The sequence below is a fragment of the Aspergillus pseudodeflectus genome, assembly GCF_044049435.1.
Source record: "Aspergillus pseudodeflectus strain CBS 756.74 chromosome Unknown BJX68scaffold_39, whole genome shotgun sequence".
Lineage (NCBI taxonomy): Eukaryota > Fungi > Ascomycota > Eurotiomycetes > Eurotiales > Aspergillaceae > Aspergillus > Aspergillus pseudodeflectus.
This window is the reverse complement of record NW_027263815.1, coordinates 211974-230306: the sequence shown is the minus strand read 5'-3', so window position 1 is coordinate 230306 and position 18333 is coordinate 211974. Positions and strand designations below refer to the sequence as shown.

At 54.6% G+C, this 18333-nt stretch overlaps 7 protein-coding genes across 7 annotated transcripts; 1 reads left to right on the top strand and 6 right to left on the bottom strand.

Moving 5' to 3' along the window:
- Positions 1-17: 17 nt before the first annotated feature.
- On the bottom strand, positions 18-4144 carry BJX68DRAFT_269461 (ankyrin repeat domain-containing protein; the record flags this gene model as incomplete). Its single annotated transcript, XM_071046360.1, has 10 exons — positions 18-181; positions 242-347; positions 401-865; positions 919-1148; positions 1228-1537; positions 1585-1704; positions 1765-1899; positions 1946-1960; positions 2018-4057; positions 4121-4144. The coding sequence occupies 10 exons, from the start codon at positions 4142-4144 to the stop codon at positions 18-20; spliced, it is 3609 nt and encodes a 1202-aa protein (XP_070896392.1).
- A 604-nt stretch (positions 4145-4748) lies between these two features.
- BJX68DRAFT_242585 (Zn(II)2Cys6 transcription factor domain-containing protein) lies at positions 4749-7455 on the bottom strand. The gene is made up of 2 exons (XM_071041008.1): positions 7346-7455; positions 4749-7235 (listed from the first exon to the last, which is right to left on the bottom strand). Exons 1-2 carry the CDS (start codon positions 7418-7420, stop codon positions 4827-4829), a joined length of 2484 nt encoding a protein of 827 aa, XP_070896391.1. The 5' UTR covers positions 7421-7455; the 3' UTR covers positions 4749-4826.
- Positions 7456-7799: 344 nt separating this feature from the next.
- BJX68DRAFT_138252 (aldehyde dehydrogenase family protein) lies at positions 7800-9969 on the bottom strand. The gene is made up of 4 exons (XM_071036420.1): positions 9662-9969; positions 8392-9593; positions 8240-8309; positions 7800-8177 (listed from the first exon to the last, which is right to left on the bottom strand). Exons 1-4 carry the CDS (start codon positions 9718-9720, stop codon positions 8021-8023), a joined length of 1488 nt encoding a protein of 495 aa, XP_070896390.1. The 5' UTR covers positions 9721-9969; the 3' UTR covers positions 7800-8020.
- A 1043-nt stretch (positions 9970-11012) lies between these two features.
- BJX68DRAFT_269458 (zinc-dependent alcohol dehydrogenase) lies at positions 11013-12116 on the bottom strand (the record flags this gene model as incomplete). The annotated part of the gene is made up of 2 exons (XM_071046359.1): positions 11013-11059; positions 11111-12116. The coding sequence occupies 2 exons, from the start codon at positions 12114-12116 to the stop codon at positions 11013-11015; spliced, it is 1053 nt and encodes a 350-aa protein (XP_070896389.1).
- Positions 12117-12968: 852 nt separating this feature from the next.
- BJX68DRAFT_242582 (uncharacterized protein) lies at positions 12969-14088 on the bottom strand. Its single transcript, XM_071041007.1, has 2 exons — positions 13714-14088; positions 12969-13643 (listed from the first exon to the last, which is right to left on the bottom strand). The coding sequence occupies exons 1-2, from the start codon at positions 13859-13861 to the stop codon at positions 13111-13113; spliced, it is 681 nt and encodes a 226-aa protein (XP_070896388.1). The 5' UTR covers positions 13862-14088; the 3' UTR covers positions 12969-13110.
- Positions 14089-14498: 410 nt separating this feature from the next.
- BJX68DRAFT_242580 (transcriptional activator of ethanol catabolism AlcS) lies at positions 14499-16597 on the top strand. The gene is made up of 7 exons (XM_071041006.1): positions 14499-15046; positions 15120-15209; positions 15272-15372; positions 15437-15490; positions 15547-15612; positions 15723-15898; positions 16009-16597. The coding sequence occupies exons 1-7, from the start codon at positions 14862-14864 to the stop codon at positions 16147-16149; spliced, it is 813 nt and encodes a 270-aa protein (XP_070896387.1). The 5' UTR covers positions 14499-14861; the 3' UTR covers positions 16150-16597.
- Positions 16598-16905: 308 nt separating this feature from the next.
- BJX68DRAFT_269455 (putative florfenicol exporter) lies at positions 16906-18312 on the bottom strand (the record flags this gene model as incomplete). Its single annotated transcript, XM_071046358.1, has 1 exon — positions 16906-18312. The coding sequence occupies one exon, from the start codon at positions 18310-18312 to the stop codon at positions 16906-16908; it is 1407 nt and encodes a 468-aa protein (XP_070896386.1).
- Positions 18313-18333: the final 21 nt, after the last annotated feature.

Below are 18333 nucleotides of genomic sequence, written 5' to 3'. Positions count from 1 at the left end.
GATCAGACGGTGCCCTTTTAGACCTTCTCGTCCTCGGCAGCAGACTTGGTCTGCCTCCTTGCGACCCTTTTCTGTGTCTCGCTCCTCAGGTGCCGCCAGCCGTTGGCCAGGTGCATTTTGAGCGAGTTTGCCTGGAATGCGATGGCCATGAAGAAGCCGGAGACGGCAAGCGAGACTCCAACTATATGCCCAGAGAGGTTAGCAGTATTTCAGAAAACACCGAGCAAGCAGAGCCCCTTACAAAGTATTGGAAATATCCACCGCCCTTGATAAACGACGTCGTTGCCCTCGTGCGGAAAGTTGCTAATGTTCAATGCAAACAGACTCGTGAGGAAGGAGAGAGGGAGCTATGGAGAGGCCTGTAAGGACTGCACTCAAGAGTGAGGATAGGGCAACTGACAAAGACAATAGTCACCACGGTAAACACGACGATGGTATCGGTCTGTTTCGCGGTATCCTGCGCCTGCTGCCTTGCGAATTTTGCTTCCGTTGGGCTGGCCTGCTTTTGCTTCAAGTCCACCAGGGTATGGATAGACTTTTGGACGACCTCGGCGTCCTGAATCAGGCCCATAATGTCCCGTTGAGCCTCAGAAGGTAGGCAGTTATTGAATGCAGAATTGCTGCCTCCTATCACTTCCGAGGCCTGTCTCCAGACGCGCTCTTGGTCCTCGACTAGACTCTTCAAGATGTTTAGCTCGTCACAGATATCCTTGATCTCAAGTAGCAGGCCCATTTCGGCGCCGATATTGAGGTACTCGTTTTCCTTGCCATCTTCTATCTCTGCTGACTCGGACTTGTTGAGATTAGCCTCTCGTTTCTTGAACGAGGCTTGAAAGTTCTTGAACAGCTCTGCCTCCGAGCTGCGCTGAATGGGGTCAGCTGTTTTGCTCAACCTACTGGTTGATTGAACACACATACCACGAACCCAATCGAGGCCCGAAACACTTCCAACGGCGATACCTTGGTCCCAGAAACGGGGACCTGTTTTTCATTGAAAAGGCTAACCGCTGTACTCGCGATAAGCTCAGCAAGCGTCTCTGCGGACACCCGCGAGTTGTTGGTGGGTGATTGTAGCTTCTCCATAACGAGTTCGAGGAAGCCTGGACCAGCGGTATCCGGGTTCTGCGGTGTGCAACTGATGACAGTGTCTGAGAACAAAAAAGAAAGGCAGGGCCAGAGGTTAGCGCTGTCGGTAGAGGTAATACAGTACCAGCGAAAGGGGCATACCGTCGCCCAGGATCCAGAGCCAAAGCTGGTCCACGACGAGAATCTGGCTGAGAATTCCTCCACGAGGTCTGATTGCCACCTCATCAAACGGGACCATTCCTTCCGTTGCACGGCGGGCTTCCTGCCTCTGTATGTATCTTGCCATCACCTGGTCCATATCTCGCTCGGTAGTGTCATCGAGAGACGCGTAATAGTATTGATCGAGCGTCATGGGTTCACACCTAAATGGGGATCGTTGCATTTGAGATTGGTAACTTGAGGTAGCATCAGCTGGCTTGGGTGACCATTGCGACCAGGATAAGTAGGGCATCTATAAACAAAAATTAGTAGAACACCTCAAAGAGTACGGTTACAGACGTAGAAGGAAACTATGCGCTTGTCATCCGCCATCCCCCGACGACTCTCTCCCATCGGCGTTGGCGGAAACTGGTCCTTAAGCGCACTTTGTTCAGGCTTGTGCCGATCCTTGGATTTGCCCTAAGCGCGTTTCTCAGCAGGTATTGGAAGGAAGATAAGGTCAAGTTAATAGAAGCTTACCACGCACTGCGGCTTCGCGTACGATTTTCGCCCTCCAGCTGGGATACCCACACAGGACTCTTTTACGAAGGAATTCAATGGCCCGTGGTCCTTGGCGGTTAGACCTTGTTCCCTTGCGATCCTGGTCATGAGGTCCTACTCAGGGTCAGGCTTGATAGAGTGAGAGGCGAGAGGAAAATACCTGAACAACTCGGAGCTGGCAAATTGCTAATTAGTGGCTGAAGCATGGGCTTACAGCGTGAATGCAACTCACCTCATTACAGGGAAGATGAAACCACCTCAGTTGGTGGTCCCTCTTTCTTTCAGCCGTCCTCAACAGACGGGCAATTGGTAGGCCTTGTATAGTATCAACTTCACTCTGTTTTTCCTTCAAGGCCTCAAGTGCTGCTGTTAATGACGCCATGGTCCGTAAGCCATCATCACTCATGATCTCCGAAGCCCCTTTCCCGTAGATAATACTAAACATCTCACATGCTTTGAAGCATATGTGAGGATCTCGCACGTAAAAGTCGATGACCGTTGCCTGTTCATAAATATATACATCGGGAACATATATGAAAGGTGGGATGGTGTCATCACCACCTGGCACGGAGTGCTTGATAACAGGCGGCGGCTCCAAGAGCAGCTCTCCAATTAATCTATTCAAGCTTTGCTCGTCCGCCGTGGTCAACCCGTTTCTTACGCGATCGTTTATGTAAGTGCCATGAAGCATGTCCCCATCCCTGGCGTGCTCTCTATTTGCAAGCAGCCACCATAGCACTGTGGGCTGTTGGTGGTATATAGCCCAGTGCAAGGCGTTCCGGCCATATTCCAGCCCCAGTTCTGAGACGTGTGGCGATCCAGTTCTCAACGGCATCATTTGGAAGCACCGAAGCAGATTCTCCTTTCCCGAACACGCGTGTCTTGCTGCCAACTCCAGAACCCGAGTTGCCTTTGAGGGCTGAGAGCGGAAGAACCCATCTCTCTGTTCATAGATGGACTGATGCACCTGTCTCCAGATAATACGTTCAGCGTGTTTCCGCTTCCTCGCACCTCCCAAGACGGCACAGTCGAGAACCGTCCTACCTTCTTCCGTAGCCATGAGGATGGCGTCAAGCGTATTGACACCCTGAGTCTCAGTCCTGGGCCCCGGCTCAGACAAATAGGTTAGCAGATACTGGAGTAGGTCAACGTGCCCATGCGTTGCAGCCAGATGAAGAGGCGTTATTCCACCCCTGGCTGGTGCAAGGATATCCATTTTGCTACCAAGGCAGCGCTTCATAACGGGAATGTGGCCACCGATAGTAGCGATGTGAACCCACTGCGCCTCTTCTCTATAGAGCGAAACTTTGTGATTCATGTTGATGAGCCCTTCCCGGCCGTTCAACCATGCCCAACAAACGATCGCTTCCCGGTGTCGAGAGAGGTCCTCCTCTTGTCCACTCTGCATCCAGTTCAAGAGTAGCTCCTTGACCTTACTGGGGTTACTCTTTTGCGATGGTAAAATAACTTGATCTTGGAATGGGAAGGACGGAAAGTAGGCTGGGGTTTCGATCAGTTGCAAAAGGATCTCGGTGTGGCACGAATAAACTGCCTGATCAAATGGGCTGGCACCAAGTATATCTGTTGCCGTGATTGCCGCCTTGGCCTCCCTTGGACTGCGCCGTAACAGGCTTGTGAGAAGTGCTCGACAGCCATTTTCGTCACCGTTGGTACATGCGGCATGCAAAGCAGTTTGCTGTATCAAATTTGCAACTGTAGGGTCTGCGCCCATTGCAAGGAGAGTCTCGACAGCAGCCACACACCCTTGGCGCGCTGCCAGGATTAGAGCCGTTTCGCCGTCTATCGTCTGTAGTTCGAGGAGCTCCGGCCTCCGATCAAAGAGCAGCTCCAGGATCTGGGCGTGCCCACACAGGGCTGCTATATGAAACACATTAGAGCCTTCCCATCTCTTCTGAGACAAGAAATCTGCCCCTCGGTCCAAAAGATTCACGACAATATTCGTGCTACCGACTGCGGAGGCCCACAAGAGCGCTGTCCAACTTTCAGCGGTTGGGTGTATCTCGATGGCGGGGTGCGGAGTGTGAAAGCCAAATGTAAACGTCTTATCGAGGTATTCAAACGGTACCAGGGCCTCGAGTCTTGAGACGTCATCATATTTGATTGCCTTTTCTATTTGGGCCTGCAAACTGTCTTCAGTCCAATATGGGTTCACAATGCCAGATTCAGGCTTGACGCGCCCGGTCGCCTTTTCGCCGTTGTTGATGATGTCTTCGCTGACGCCCTGGCCACTGTTAATATCCCCGACAGTCTCCTTTTAGTCGGTCAGCACGTACTCCGTACATACTTGTAATCACAAGAACTCAGATCAACTCACAAAACCATCCGAGTCGTCCGACATTTCACATGGGAGTACTGTTATAAAAGTTCGAAACGATGTTAATGGTAGGCAGATCCAAAAAAAAAAAAATTGTTTATGACGGGTTTAGGAAGGAGCAAATATCTCCAGCGTCCATGAGCGCCTTTTCCTCCATGTTCAGCTCGCCTGCAAGCTGACAAGTGGCACGAAGGATGAACGCGATGCAGGCCTTTCTCAACACTTATTGGTTGTGTAGGCCGGTTCATGCATGCACTTCCCGACGTCTTCCCAATCGCCTGTCAGATTCGACTTGATTCGCTCGAGCGACGTTTGCTTGAGAGCTGTGGGGGTGGAGCAAACTTGAGAGGTCAATACTGGTGTGGTTGAATGCGTTTTCCTTCGCTGCTCAGGGACATCTGGAAGGATAAGAAGGTCTTACGAAGAATTAACATTGGCCGAAATGATGCCCATGGCGATCAAGGCCATTTTGATGATGGTAAATTGCACAGTCGGAGGTTCGTTTACGTTTCATGGAGGGTTGTTCACACTTGGCAGACACGGCTCTCGTGACGCGTTTGGGAAGGCGCGAAGGAAGCCCCAGGATTCGAATTGCTTACATTGGATTTCATGCTTGAAAAGAAGAATCGCTTCACCAATAATACATAAAAGAACCCAAACCGGCCATATAAATAAAATAAATAAAAAACCGAGCCCAACACTCTATCTAACCCAGCCCGCCGACCTTTGCAGCCAACTCCCTCTCCAACCCGCCGGCAACACAAGACGCCATATCCGATTTCCGTCCAAGATACTTCAATGCACAAATACAAAACTCGCAATTCTGTCGAAAGCACTCTGCCAGCGCTCCCTGTGGCCCGTCATCACTCCCCCCGGCAGAAGTCCCCAGACATTCTAGCGAGATATACGCTGCTTTTGCAAATGAATGGATGAGCACGACTGTCCACGGCTCGACAAGGAAGGCAACTTCGTTCAGACTATCATGGAAATATCGGTGCATCGTGCTATTCTGTCCGTGGAGCGATGAGCGCGCGAGGGCTCCGACGGCAAGGGCGTTGTCGATTCGGAGTGTAGCGATCAGATCATTCGCGATCCGGGACTCGCGCTCCGATTCGAGCCCAAGGTGACTTCGATCTATACTCTCGAGTACGTCCGCAAGCAGCATGGCAGCGAGATGCCAGTGTCCGTCCAGAATCACGTACCAGGACTGGATGCGATGCGGGAGAGACTCGTGGTTCGCAACGCAGTCGAGCATGAAAGTCTGATAGGTGCAGGTCCAGTGGTGGTAGACCAGCAGTGTCTTTTGGATAACTTGTTCGAGGCGGGCGGGTGACGCTCCGCGGTAGATGAGGGTTTGGAGTTGGGTGACGCGGCGGTAGAGGAGGACTTTGACGGGGGTTGCTTCGGAGAGGACGGAGGCTGCTTCTTCGTAGGAGCAGGGCCAGCGCGGTTGTTGCGTTTGGAGGTGTGGATGTGTTGTGGAGAGCGGGATCGGTTCCTGGCGCTTCGGGGGGTTCAGGAAGAAGTCGCCCCAGACGTCGTTCTTGGCCGGAGCATTGTGGTCTGGGACTTCCCAGTAGTTGAGGTTGACACGGTGGTCAGTGGAAGGGGAGGGTGAGGCGGAGGCGATCTGGCTGTCCTCGTCCGAGACGACGAGCGGGCGTTGGTACATGGCCGCGCTGAGGGTGTCGAACATGATTCCGAGCCAGAAGAGGAGGCTGAGGGTGCTGCGGTGGTCTTGGCTTGCGAGGATCGGGTCGAGCTGTTGGCTCTCTGGTGTTGGTACTTCGAGGACTTCGGTCAGCGTCGATGAGATTGATCCACGTCTAAGATCTGACACGGCTGGAGCAGCCTCGCGCTGGAGTCTCGCAAACTTGTGGCGGAACGTATACAGTTGCCGGTTTGCGTTCTCCAGGAATACCGGCGCACCGTCATTTTCCAAAAGCTGCCCAAGCTTGGCGGGTTGAGTCTCGTCCAGCGGACTCTGCGTGAGAGAGAAGATGATATTCGCAAATATCACTCTGAACGAGGGAATCCCCGTTGAATGCTGCAGCGCATGCTTTGCCTCGTTCCAGATGTTCTTCCGGATGGACCGTTCATCGTACGCGATATCAGCGGGAACCGATAATCCCATCCCCCTTTGTGCGTGCTGCGTCCACTGTGATGCAAAGGCTACGATGGCCAGGTGCAGCGCCCGCGCCGCAGTCTTATCCTCCTCTGCACTCAATGCCCTCCCTCGTATCGACGAGGCCGCGCGATCTAACCGGCACACCCGGATACACATTCGATTCGACCAGCTGGGTCCCCACTCTTTTCTCTGGTTGAACGGCACCAATGCGCTCATTGGGTCGGCGTACGGACAATTATGTTCGGTTAGCCAGCACGAAAGCGCGTTCTCCATACTGTCGTGGTATATTCGGATCAGGTTTCGTGTCATTGTCGAGCGACCGACTCGGTTTGCCGCCTTGTCCGACGCAACGCACAGATCCCACTGGAATTTCCGCTTCTTGGCGATGTGATCGGTGGAGGTGTCGTCCGAGGAGCCGTCGTCTAGTTCCTGGATAATTTCAACATCATACGGATTCATGCTCACGTTGTCCTGGGGCACAAAGAGCTGTGGTGCAAGTGGACTAAGCGACTTTTCCGAGTGCGGCATTGTCGTGGTCCAGCCTTCTGTTGGAATCCCCATGTCCCACGCAATCGCATCGTTCCCTCCACCCACAGTATTCGGCGCCTGCGCATGCAACGCCGACGCAGCGTAGTTCGACGGCGACGTGAACGCAAACATCTCACCCAGACTCGCTGGGTCCAGCTCCGATGACCGCAATCCCTCATCGAGGAGGGTATTCCACGAACTTATACTCGGCATCGTCATGGTCGGAATGTCCCCACTATCCGGGGTCGGAGGGGCCGCTACAGAGGTCGCGACCGAGGCAGGGATGGCGGTTGGAGCAGCTGAAGTGGATGTGGATGTAGACGCGGCCTTTGCTTTTGAGCGTGCATTCCCAGCGACACCACGGGTATCTGCGCGCCGCGACGAGACGAAATTGAAGGTGCATTTCTTCTTCCATCGCTTGCAATTCGAGCACGTGTAGCCGATCTCCTCGCGGACTTCCTAGACGCCATTAGCATCTCAAACATGTCGAGGTGGATTCGATCCGACAGGGATGTATGGCATGATCCCTCCTGTCTCGGAGCCGCAACCCCAACCCAGAAGACACTTACAGGCGCATCACACCCCCTCTTCCCCTTGCGACACGGATCGCAGCTATGGTTCTGGCGACGACGCGAGTCTCCCATCTCATCAATATATGTTCCTAATTTATGAGCAAGTATCGATTCATAGGCTGTCTGGCCCTGGATGTAACAGCCGGGCGGGAGTTCAGGTTGGGGACGGCGGGAGCGGGATTTGTCGCGGTGGGCGAAATCCTGGGGAAAGTCGTCCATTGGGCTCTGCGGGGGTTGGGCTCACATGACTTCCATGTCTCGAGCGCCCTGGAAGGATGATTGGAAGGTCCAGCTGGGTTCCTGCTTACTCCGACTCCGGTCACGGTGAGCGAGGTCGAGTGCGAGCGGGGTTGGGGGCCAATGACCGCTGGCGCGGGATACGAGGAGTGGGGGCCGGATGCACTGCGGGCGTAGCGTGAACTATCGTGACGGAATAATATATGAATACATGGTTGGATGGCTTATTTGGTCCAGTGTGATTTGCTGATCCAGAGTTTTACTTTGGGGTATAGACTCTCTATAAGAACCGGTTTTCCTTGAACTTATACTCATTCAATCCAATGAATACATAGCTTATACGGTCTCCATGCTGTGTAGAAAACTAATAGATCGGAAAGCAGCGAATAACTAAAGCATACAGAACACGGAACATTTTCAAGAGACCAAGCCAATCTACGCCTTCGGCTTTGACAACTGCACACGCACAGTCTTGACCTCGGTGTAGTTCTCCAGAGCGTACGCGCCCAGTTCACGCCCAATGCCTGATTCCTTGAAGCCGCCAAAGGGCATCTGGTAGTGCAGGGTGTTGTAGTTGTTCACCCAGACAGTTCTACTCACATTGTTAGTAAACCGAGCTGGAGAAGCCGGGGGTTTGGGAACTGCGCAACTTACCCAGCCTTGATCGCATTGGAGACGCGAATGGCCGTGTTGATGTTGGTTGTGTGCACAGCGGCAGCGAGGCCTGGATGAAGTCAGCGTCAGCGATCGCTCATTCGAATACCCTAGAGACGAAGCTCGAAGGAAAGAAGATTGCCTGGACTCACCATAATTCGTCTTATTCGCCAACTGAATCGCCTCCTCCTCACTGCTAACCTTCTGCACCGTACAAACCGGCCCAAACACCTCCTCCTTGACAATCGTCATATCCTCATGGACATCCGCGAAAATCGTCGGCTGGATATAATACCCTTCACCACCATGCCGATCGCCGCCAGTGATGACCTTGGCCCCTGCCTCCTTGGCCCCCGAGATATAGCTCATGATCCGGTCATACTGCAGCTGCGAGACCTGCGGGCCCTGGAAGGTTTCCGGGTCGAATGGGTCTCCGACCTTGTTCTGCTCTGCGCGCTCCTTGAAGAGAGCGATGAATTTGTCGTAGATGGCCTCGTGGACCAGGATCCGTGATCCCGCACAACAGCATTGCCCGTGGTTGAAGAAGATGCCCAGATTCACCCACCCAACCGCCTCTTCGAGGTCTGCGTCGGGCAGGATGATATTCGGGCTCTTCCCGCCAAGTTCCAAGGTCACCTTCTTCAGGTTACTGTTTGCTGCAGCTCGCAAGATCTGCCTGCCCACAAGCGTCGACCCTGTGAACGCCACCTTGTCCACATCCATATGGCTCGCGAGCGCCGCCCCCGCCGTGCGCCCAAACCCATTCACGATATTCACCACGCCCGGCGGGAACCCAACGTCTTTGATCAGCTTCGCCATATACAGCGCGGACAGTGGCGTCTGCTCTGCAGTCTTCATCACAATCGTGTTCCCTGTCGCGAGCGCAGGCCCAATCTTCCACGCAAACATCAACAGCGGGAAATTCCAGGGGATAATCTGCCCACACACACCAACGGGTTCATGCCGCGTGTACGTCAGACTATCCGGATCCGTATCGATCGTCTGCCCGTAGATCTTATCCGCCCACCCGCCGTAATACCGGATGCACCCGGCCGAGGCGCTGACATCGCCCTTGGCCATTGTCACGCCTTTCCCATTATCGAGGGCCTCGATGGCCGCGACGATTTCAATGTCGCGTTCCAGGGCGTCTGCGAGATCCGTGAGCAGTTTTCCGCGCGCGCTCGGCGTGATGCTTGCCCAGGGGCCTTCGAGGGCGGCGCGGGCGGCGCGGACGGCGATGTCGATGTCCCGTGCGTTGCCTTCGTGGACGGCGACGATGGGTTTTTCATTGTGGGGGTTTATCGTTTCGAAGGTTTGATTGTCGACTCCGGGGACGAATTCGTTGTTAATGAACCTGGGATACTGTGTTAGCTTGGGTTGGGGCAGGATGGAAGCAGGGTTGGGGAAGTGCAAGGGACGTACAGGCCAAGAGGCTGTTCATAGGTCACCGTGGGTGTTTTGATAGTCTGGAAGAGAGCCATGGTTGCAAGGAATGAGATGAGTAAGAAGATCAGAGTATAGTCGACAATTTTCTTTCCAGAAACACTCCCATCCTGGCGAGGAATCACCCTCCCCTTATAGTATACCCGTCACATCGCAAATCTCCGCGGAATCCAATGCGGGCAAAGGACACGTCCGAGATTCGCGACTCGAGGAACCCCGGTCCGATGTTTCCCGTTGGCATGCGGTCGCAAGAGCTCATTCCTGCCTAGTTGCGTTGACGAATGTCCAGGTGAGGTGTTGAGGTGTGGAATGTCGTGCGGCTCCGCATCCTCTTCCCCGTGCGCTTGCGCCCCGCGTTCTGTTCTCCGCGTCCCCGCTTTTCGGGGGTCCTTTGGCCCGATTGCAAGTCAAACTGCACAAGGTTTGGGGTCGGTGCGGTTCCGATGAAGATAAAAAAATCGATCGTCTAGTTGTGGGATGGTTCATGCGGATGCGGATGCGGATGCGAACTATGGAGTATGTATGGGGTGCGGGGATGCGGACCTCCCTCGAAGCTACCATCGTTGCGTTTTTGTCTTTTGTCTGGAGGGGCTATACTCTGGACTGGCTTGGTTGTCACGCCTTTTGGGCCTGTGGTAAGCGACAGCAGGAGTCAATGTTTCTCTCTCTCTCTCTCTGTCTCTCTCTCTTTTTCTTTCCTCCTTTTTTTCCTAAACTTTGTATTACAGTATGGCCCTCGTCGTACTCCAGCTTCTCGCTTGTTGCATCGGAATCGGTTCACCTGGTGCGCCATATCCTTTTACGATCCATTCGTAGTAGTTGTAATGAACCTATGAATTTGGCATAATCCTAGTTGTAAAGTATAGAATCATCTTTCCAACCGTCCAGATACGCAAATGTCGTTTTCCCCGCTGGTAGCCTGGGGGAATGCACAAATTGCTGAGGTCCCTCCCTCGGTGACTGATACACCGAACCTGAAGTCCCCACCAACTATCGCTTGAATGTAGGATCGCATCTCCTCAGGTGCTTGTATAGTAACAGAAGACAGAGCAACTCCCCCGTAGATGCGATGTCTCGTCTTGTGCCAAGTCTAATGAAAGCAGCGGAATCAGACCGTTCCCAACCACGGAGATGCGTTGCTTCGAACTGCGCAAGAGGCACTTCTACAAAGAGTCACCGAGGACGTTTAGAAAAAAGTAGTTTCTTGGAAATCATCATCAATTGTGCTATCTGATTCGACCCTTGTATATACAGTTTGCGGGCCAATCCTGAACCAAACCAAACATCATACTTCATCTCATATACCAGCCAGGTACTCCGAATCAATCGTCTATTCGGGCATCTCGAGGACGTAGCGACCAGCGATCTTTCCTTGCTCTACACATCGTTAGTACTCTAACAAATCAAGGAAGAAGAGAAGAAACTCACCCATAAGCTCATAAATCTTGGGAAGATCCGACAATGGCGCGATCTTGAAGGGCGCCTTGATCAGGCCACGAGCAAAGAAATCAAGAGCCTCCACGCCGTCCTGGCGGTTACCGACGTAGCTCCCCTTGATGTTGATCATGCGAACAACGGTGTTGAAAACGGGCGCCTTGAGGTTTGCATCAGGAGGCAACCCAATCGCAATGATTGTTCCGCGCGAGCGCACATATTCAGTCGCCTGCTGGAAGGGCTTCTCGGAGACAGCGAGGAGGATCACAGCGTGCGCGCCGAGTCCGTCAGGCGTCGCGGCCCTGACGTCTGCAACGAGGTCCTTGGACTTGGTGAAGTCGACATACGTCTCCGTGCCGAGCGCCTCGCACATGGCCCTCTTCTCGTCGCCCCCGTCCACAGCCACAACCCGGATCCCCATGGCCTTTGCATACTGCTGCGCAAGGGACCCCAGACCACCGCCAGCGCCCACTATCGCGACCGTCTGCCCAGGACGAACCCCGGCTTCCTTCAGGCCCTTGTACACGGTGATACCAGCGCAGAGCACGGGGGCCGCCGCATCGAGCGGGACATTGTCGGGGATCTTACTCGCATGGCTCGCCTTGCCAAGCGCATACTGCTGGAATGTGCCGTCGACAGTATACCCGCTGAGGGCGGCATGCGCACAGAGCGGATCGTCCGCCTGCCGGCAGAACTCGCAGTCGCCACAGGATCCATTCAGCCACTTGAGGCCCGCGCGGTCGCCGACCTCAAAGTCGTGGACCAGTTCGCCCTTGGCGACGACGATTCCGGCGCCCTCGTGCCCGCCCACGAGCGGCATCTTCACGGGGAGCGGCCAGTGGCCCATCATTGCGTGCAGGTCCGTGTGGCAGACGCCCGAGTATTTGATCTTGACGAGGATTTGGTCGGGGCCCGGCTTGGGGACGGGGATTTGCTTGTAGACGAGGGGGCCGCCGACCTGCTCGGCGACTTGGGCCCACTGCTTATCGGGGATGGACATTTTGGTTGGTTGGTTGGTTGGTTGGTTGGAAAAAGATAGATTGGATGTGGAGTTGGTTTGATTGATTGATTGCTTGCTTTGGCTGAATTGGAGATTGCGTTGGTGATGGCGATGAGAACCTTGGAGGTCCATCCCCATATTTATACCTGCTCGATTGCTCGCAATGAGGGGAGAATCCAGCCATCGCATCCGGGGTAAAGGAGAAAGGAAACCCAACTACGGGGCCCCGCTCGACTCTCCATTCTGCCTCGACTCTCGCGCGGACCATCGATTGGGAGGCGACACCTTGCCCCGGCCGTTCACCGAGACCAGATGGAGACTCGAGTCTCCATTCGGTCTCTCCAAACGAGCCACGAAAAACAACGGGGAATGTGGATGGGTGTGCGGATGCCCCGCACGCGCCCCCCGTGCGGCCCCCAAAGTTGCAAGACGTATGGATGGGCCCATACGAGCGACCCATGCGGCTCCGCATGCATCTTGGCCCGGACCGGCGATGCGGGCGCCGATCGAGATGCCGATGTGGAGTCATAACTTTGAGACCGGGGGAGCTCCGAGATCGCTTGACGAAGGATTTGTTTGGCTTCATCTTGTTTTTCTTTTTCTCCATTGTTAGGTTCGCCGGGGACGCGCTACAGGATGGTCCTGGGCTGACGAGCGTGCTCTCATCTCGGTCGATCGGAAGTTGTTGTGCAGTTTCTACAGGTTTGCAGCTTTGGATAGAGTTTTGCTGCGCTCGCGGGGACACTGACATCCCATCCTGCTGGATGGATGCGATTTGTTACAGGCGTAGCGAGCGGAATGGGTGGATTACGCGGGTTGTAGAAGGATTACTCGTAGTTGTTTCTAGCAGAACAATTGCATTTGGCACTCAAAGGAAAACTCGTGGAGATTGCTACTCAAAGGGTATAGACACGCAAAGCTAAATCGAACAGGAGAATGACGGTAAACAGCAACTGGTTAACACCTTGGTTTCAGAAAATATCCTCAACGATCCTCAACGTAATCGAACCTCGCACTCCGTTGGCGGAAAAAACGTACTCGACCAGCCCGTACTGATACTGAATCCATTCGACTTGCTCTCATGGTCATCGAAGGCCGGCATGGTGAGAAAGGATGGAGGTTTAGTCGTGTCGTAGGCCAGTAATTCGGCGAGAATATCCTCGAAGACGTCCTCCTCCGGACTCCGAGGCTCATCTAATCTGGCTTGTTGCAGTTGACCAGATTGGATAGCTTGCTGATTGTCGCGCACGGTTTGCAAACATGGAGACGAGCAAGTCGATTGCTCCCTGAGCAGTCTCGCCACCACATTACCCTCCGCCGCAGGACTCTGCTGCGCATGAAGCAGACCCGGGTCAATACACTCGGGCGAACTGCCCTCAGAGGCCTCGCCAGTATCCTCGCGACTCCTCCTCCGTCTTGTCGGCTGGTATTCCGAATCGCGCAGATATTTGAACTGCTTGTGATTCCCATCGATGCACGTCTGCTGCTTTCCGCGCTTCGTACATTGCTCGCAGGGGCGCTGGTTATCTATTCACTTTGTTAGATAACTATACCAAAAAGATAAAGGAGAAAGGTTTAAAGCTGGAAGTGTGCATACCGCATGTCCTATGTCCTCGCTGGCAATTCATGCACGAGCGCCGCGCCTTGCGACGCGGACGCGTCTTCTCAAACGTACTCGACATGGTTGCTGTAGCCGGGGAGTTTGTATACTGCGTGGTCCAGGCGGAGAGGTATGGATCGTTCATCCTTGATGCGAATGAAATGATGCCGGTACAATGCTTGTGTGAATAGTCTCCTACGGAGTTAACAAAGCGATCTCAAACTTGAAGTTGGAAAGGCACGCGAGTTATATTATCTAATTTCCCCAGAATGCTCGTCATGGTCTTTTCGAACGACCATGTCTCATCCCTTTGCCCACAGGGTTCCTGGCGCGTGAGGCTGATGAGATCGGGTCCGCATGGTTCGAACTTCAATCTCTGCAACCTCCTTTCCAGGTCATTACGATATGATACGAGCGAACACACAGCAGGGCTCTCGAGCACGTCGATCCTCCACAGCGTCAACACTAGCACCAATCAAGAGTGTATGGTGTGGGGTAGATCTCATCCCGTGCGGCTCCGCATCCCATCGGGTCCGCATGGCCCGACCCAAGGGCCAGCTAGTTCGACAAGTCAGAAAAGGAGACGGATCTTCATGCATGGGGCATATATGGTATGGATCTTGTCGATCAGACGGAAGTTCGGGGGTAGGCTTAGCTCCGTCCTAGTACCAGAGCGTCTAGTCGACGGATCCACCGTTTGTTCTCGTCGTCGTGATCGAGCTACGCTACCATGGGACCGGGGGACCCCGGAGCCAGAGCCAGAGCCAGAGCCAGAGCCAGAGCCAGAGCCAGAGAGCTTTCCCCGCCTTTTGTGAGTTCCAAACTGGGCTTTAGATCTGGAGACTGGAGACTGTAGAACTGGAGGAAACCTGGGGAGGAATACGCCATGCCCGCTTCTCCGCATTGGGCAAGGGCTAGGGGGTGTGTGCTGTTAGGGGTTGTCTGCAAGCTTCCTTTCTGCCGCGCCAATCATATAGGCTGGTCTGGAGAAGCTCGCTCGTTTTGTCTTTTATAAGAAAGTCCGTCCCTTGTCTCATTTAACTAAGACGTGTGTCCCCTATCGATCTTGCTCCTTGGTTTTGTTACACTACATCCTCTTCTGTTCAATCTTGATACCATCCAACCCCTCCAGAGCTCAAGGCACCATGTCTGACATCAGTCAAAACGGCGAGACCAAGGGCGCTGCCGATGGCAGAGGCAACACTTACCATCTCTCCCACGTCCCTACATCGGTCACTCTGACGGCCGAGCAATTCGAGAGGCTGTATCTGACCCCCATGACGCGCCAACAGCCTGCGCTGGCCAAGTCTGTGGGAAATCCGACGCCATTGTGAGACTGCACTTGTTGTTCCCTCTCTCCTGTTCTTATAAGATTGCCGAGCTAATAATTGATCGGTGTATAGGGCTCTCGGCGGCTTCGTGATCACCACGACACCCCTTTCCTGCTGCCTCATGGCCTGGCGAGGCGCGAGTGGGAATGGAGTTGCGTTCATGTAAGACCTGGATAATACAGTCGCTCTCTAATTGCTCGGTACTAACTTATTGGACGGCAAAGTGGCCCCATCGTCTTCCTCGGCGGTCTCCTCCTGCTCATAACGAGTATCCTCGAGTTCATCCTTGGAAATACCTTCCCCTGTGTCGTCTTTGGGACCATCGGTATGTTGCCTGTGAAAGAGTAATTGCGACAACTCGTTCATGGCTGACTCTGGTATCTGGATAGGTGGATTCTGGTTCGCCTTTGCCGCTACGATGATTCCCTCGTTCAACGCCGCCGGTTCGTCTTCCTAATACTTTGACCATTGAATCATCCTCTCACATAACATATTACAGCCCCCTACTCCTCGTCCTCCGATACAGCAGCCGGTCTTGCGAGCGCCAGTTTCATGAATACATACGGTACTTTGTTCCTCCCCCCTCCTTTCTCACACAACACAACCCCCTCACGCCCTCTCTGTCCCCGCTCGCCTCGAAATGCAATTGCAATCCTAACAAATCTCGTTTTATAGCATTCCTCTTCATAACAATGGCCATCCTCATGCTCATCTTCCTCATCTGCGCTACACGCACAAACCTCGTCTACACATTCATCTTCCTCACCCTCCTCCTCGTTTTCCTCTTTCTCTCCGCGGGATACTGGCGCCTTGGCGAGGGGGATGCTGTGGTGGGGGATCGGTGTGTCAAGGTACGTCGTGCCCTCTCTCCTTCCCCTAGCTAGATTCGGATGCGTGCGCCAGAGATGGAGGGGAAAAACATAAAAAGTAAGAAGGGGCTAATGTGCTCTTCTGTGTGCAGGGCGCCGGCGCATGCCTTTTCGTCGCGAGTCTCCTGGGTTTCTACCTCCTCATCGCGCAGCTGTTCGAAGCCGTGGGGTTGCCGATTACGCTTCCTGTTGGGGACTTGGATCGGTTCTGGACGCGGGGGCAGAGGAAGTGAGTAGACTTGCATCACAATGGTTCCTTGCTTCCGTGCGATTGGATGCTGACTGACCTTGGCAGGAGCGAGGGGGCTGAGGATGCGGAGTTGCCTACGGCCTAGCTTGACCACCAACCAGGCTTCGAGGTATAGTTGAGTGGAGCCTATGCAAACGGGCATCGATGAAAAGGGAGTGTTCTTGAGGTTGGTAAACATGGCGCAGGGGGGTGGGCTACGATTCTACAGCCGAGGCAGCTCTAGACGAGGAGTTGGCACAGAGCCTCTGCAGTTGGGCGAAAGGGTTTGGTCCGGGGAAATCTATGGGAGGCAGGGCAGGCAGGGGGAATAAGGGCTATCATTATCAAATTTAATCATCATCCTTTCGTTAGCTAGCCTGGTACGGTACAGATTGATACCATGCATTTTTCTTTCTTGCGCATGCTGATGGCCCTACAGGGCTGCTTCTCTACACTAAACCCAGGAGATATCATGTAGGTTATTCCACTTGAAGTAATTTAGTTCTTCCTCTTTTGCTTCTTGGTTTGCAGCTACCACATCTACTGGCTAAGGACGCAAATAGGCATGGAAAGACTGAAATTCAAACAAGCAGATTCTCAAACAAAGAAGTCTAGCCAATAACAAAAGTCTCATAACTCGTCAGCGCTCATGGTACGCTCATTCGCCCACCATAGGCCGCCGCCCTTCCCCATCGTTTCTACCCTCGCCAACGGAGATTCCCCCATCGTCTCTTCCCCCCTCCTCCCAATAAACGCCCACTCAAACCGGCGTGCTCTGCCCACTCTCACTCTTCTCCCTCTCCTCCCTCCTCCCCTCCCTCCAAACCACAACCCCAACACACCCCGTACTCAGAGCACAAAGCCCCGCGAGAACCGTCATCCACCACCCATACCCAATCCCCCCCGCGGCAATCGGCGAAACCACCGTCCCCACCGCGGCAAGCAAATTCCGCACGAGGTTCAGATCCGCCACGACCGACGCGCCCCCGCCCGGCGGGACTACATCCACCAGAAACGGCATCACCGTCGCCGTGACCAGCATGAGGCCCAGTCCGAACAGAAACGCGCCGACCAGCGGTGCCACCCAGAACACTTGCCGCTCGACCAGCCAGCCGTACAGCAGGAGGCCGAGCGGGACGAAGCCGACGCCGTACCAGACGGTGTGCAGGCGGGCGATGGCGTGCGTGGCGCCGTGGTGGGTGGCTGCGTAGCGCCGCAGCGCGGCGTCGCTGAGCTTGCCGCCGGCGAAGCTGCCGATTGCGTAGCCGAGGCAGTTGCTGATGTAGCACAGGCCGACTTCGATTGCCGAGAAGTTGTAGGGGGGCGCCATGTAGGCGTAGGGGAGGGTTGTGTTGAAGCAGTAGAGTGCGGCGAAGCAGATGCTCACGTAGGCGATGCATAGGGCGATCGAGGGGACGAGCAGGTATTGGAGTTTTGGGAGCGGGGCGAGCAGGTCGCGGCGTAGGCGCTGGGGCCATGTGGTCGGCTGGCGCTCTGGGTCTGGAGCTTGGGATACGCGTGTTTCCGGGAGGGATACTGCGGTGATGAGTGCTGTTGCGCCTGTGAATAGCGCCATGAAGTACAGCGTGCACCGCCAGCCGAGCCACACCTGGAGCGCGCCGCCGATGATGGGGGCAACCAGGGGCCCGATGAGGGTGCCTAGGTAGAACCAGCCGAGGGCAGAGCCGCGCTCCGTCGGGATGAAGACGTCGCTAATGACCCCGGCGCCTACGCTCTGCGCCGACGAGCAGCCGAGGGCTTCCACGAAGCGGAACCCAATGACGAGGGAGACGGAGTCGGCGACTGCGCAGACGACAGCGGCGATAGCAGAGAGGACAAAGCTAACAAGGAGGATAGGGCGGCGGCCGTATTCCTGGCTCAGGGAGCTCCACCAGAGAGGGGCGATGGCGAGGCCGATGAGGAAGACGGTTGTCGTGAGGGCGACGCGGGTTTCGGAGGTGTGGAAGTGGTCGACGAGGGTGGTGAAGGATGGGAAGAGGATGGAGGATGCAAAGGGGGCTGTGAAGGCGGATAAAGTGATGATGGCGACGATGGTGTGTTTCTCGAGAGGCGAGTGTGAGAGGGGATCCTCGCGGCGTTTGAGCAGGCAGATGCGGTCGAGCCATGTCTGCGAGGGCTTGAAGGGCGATTCTTTGATGTCGGTCATTGTGTACTTGGGCTTTGATTG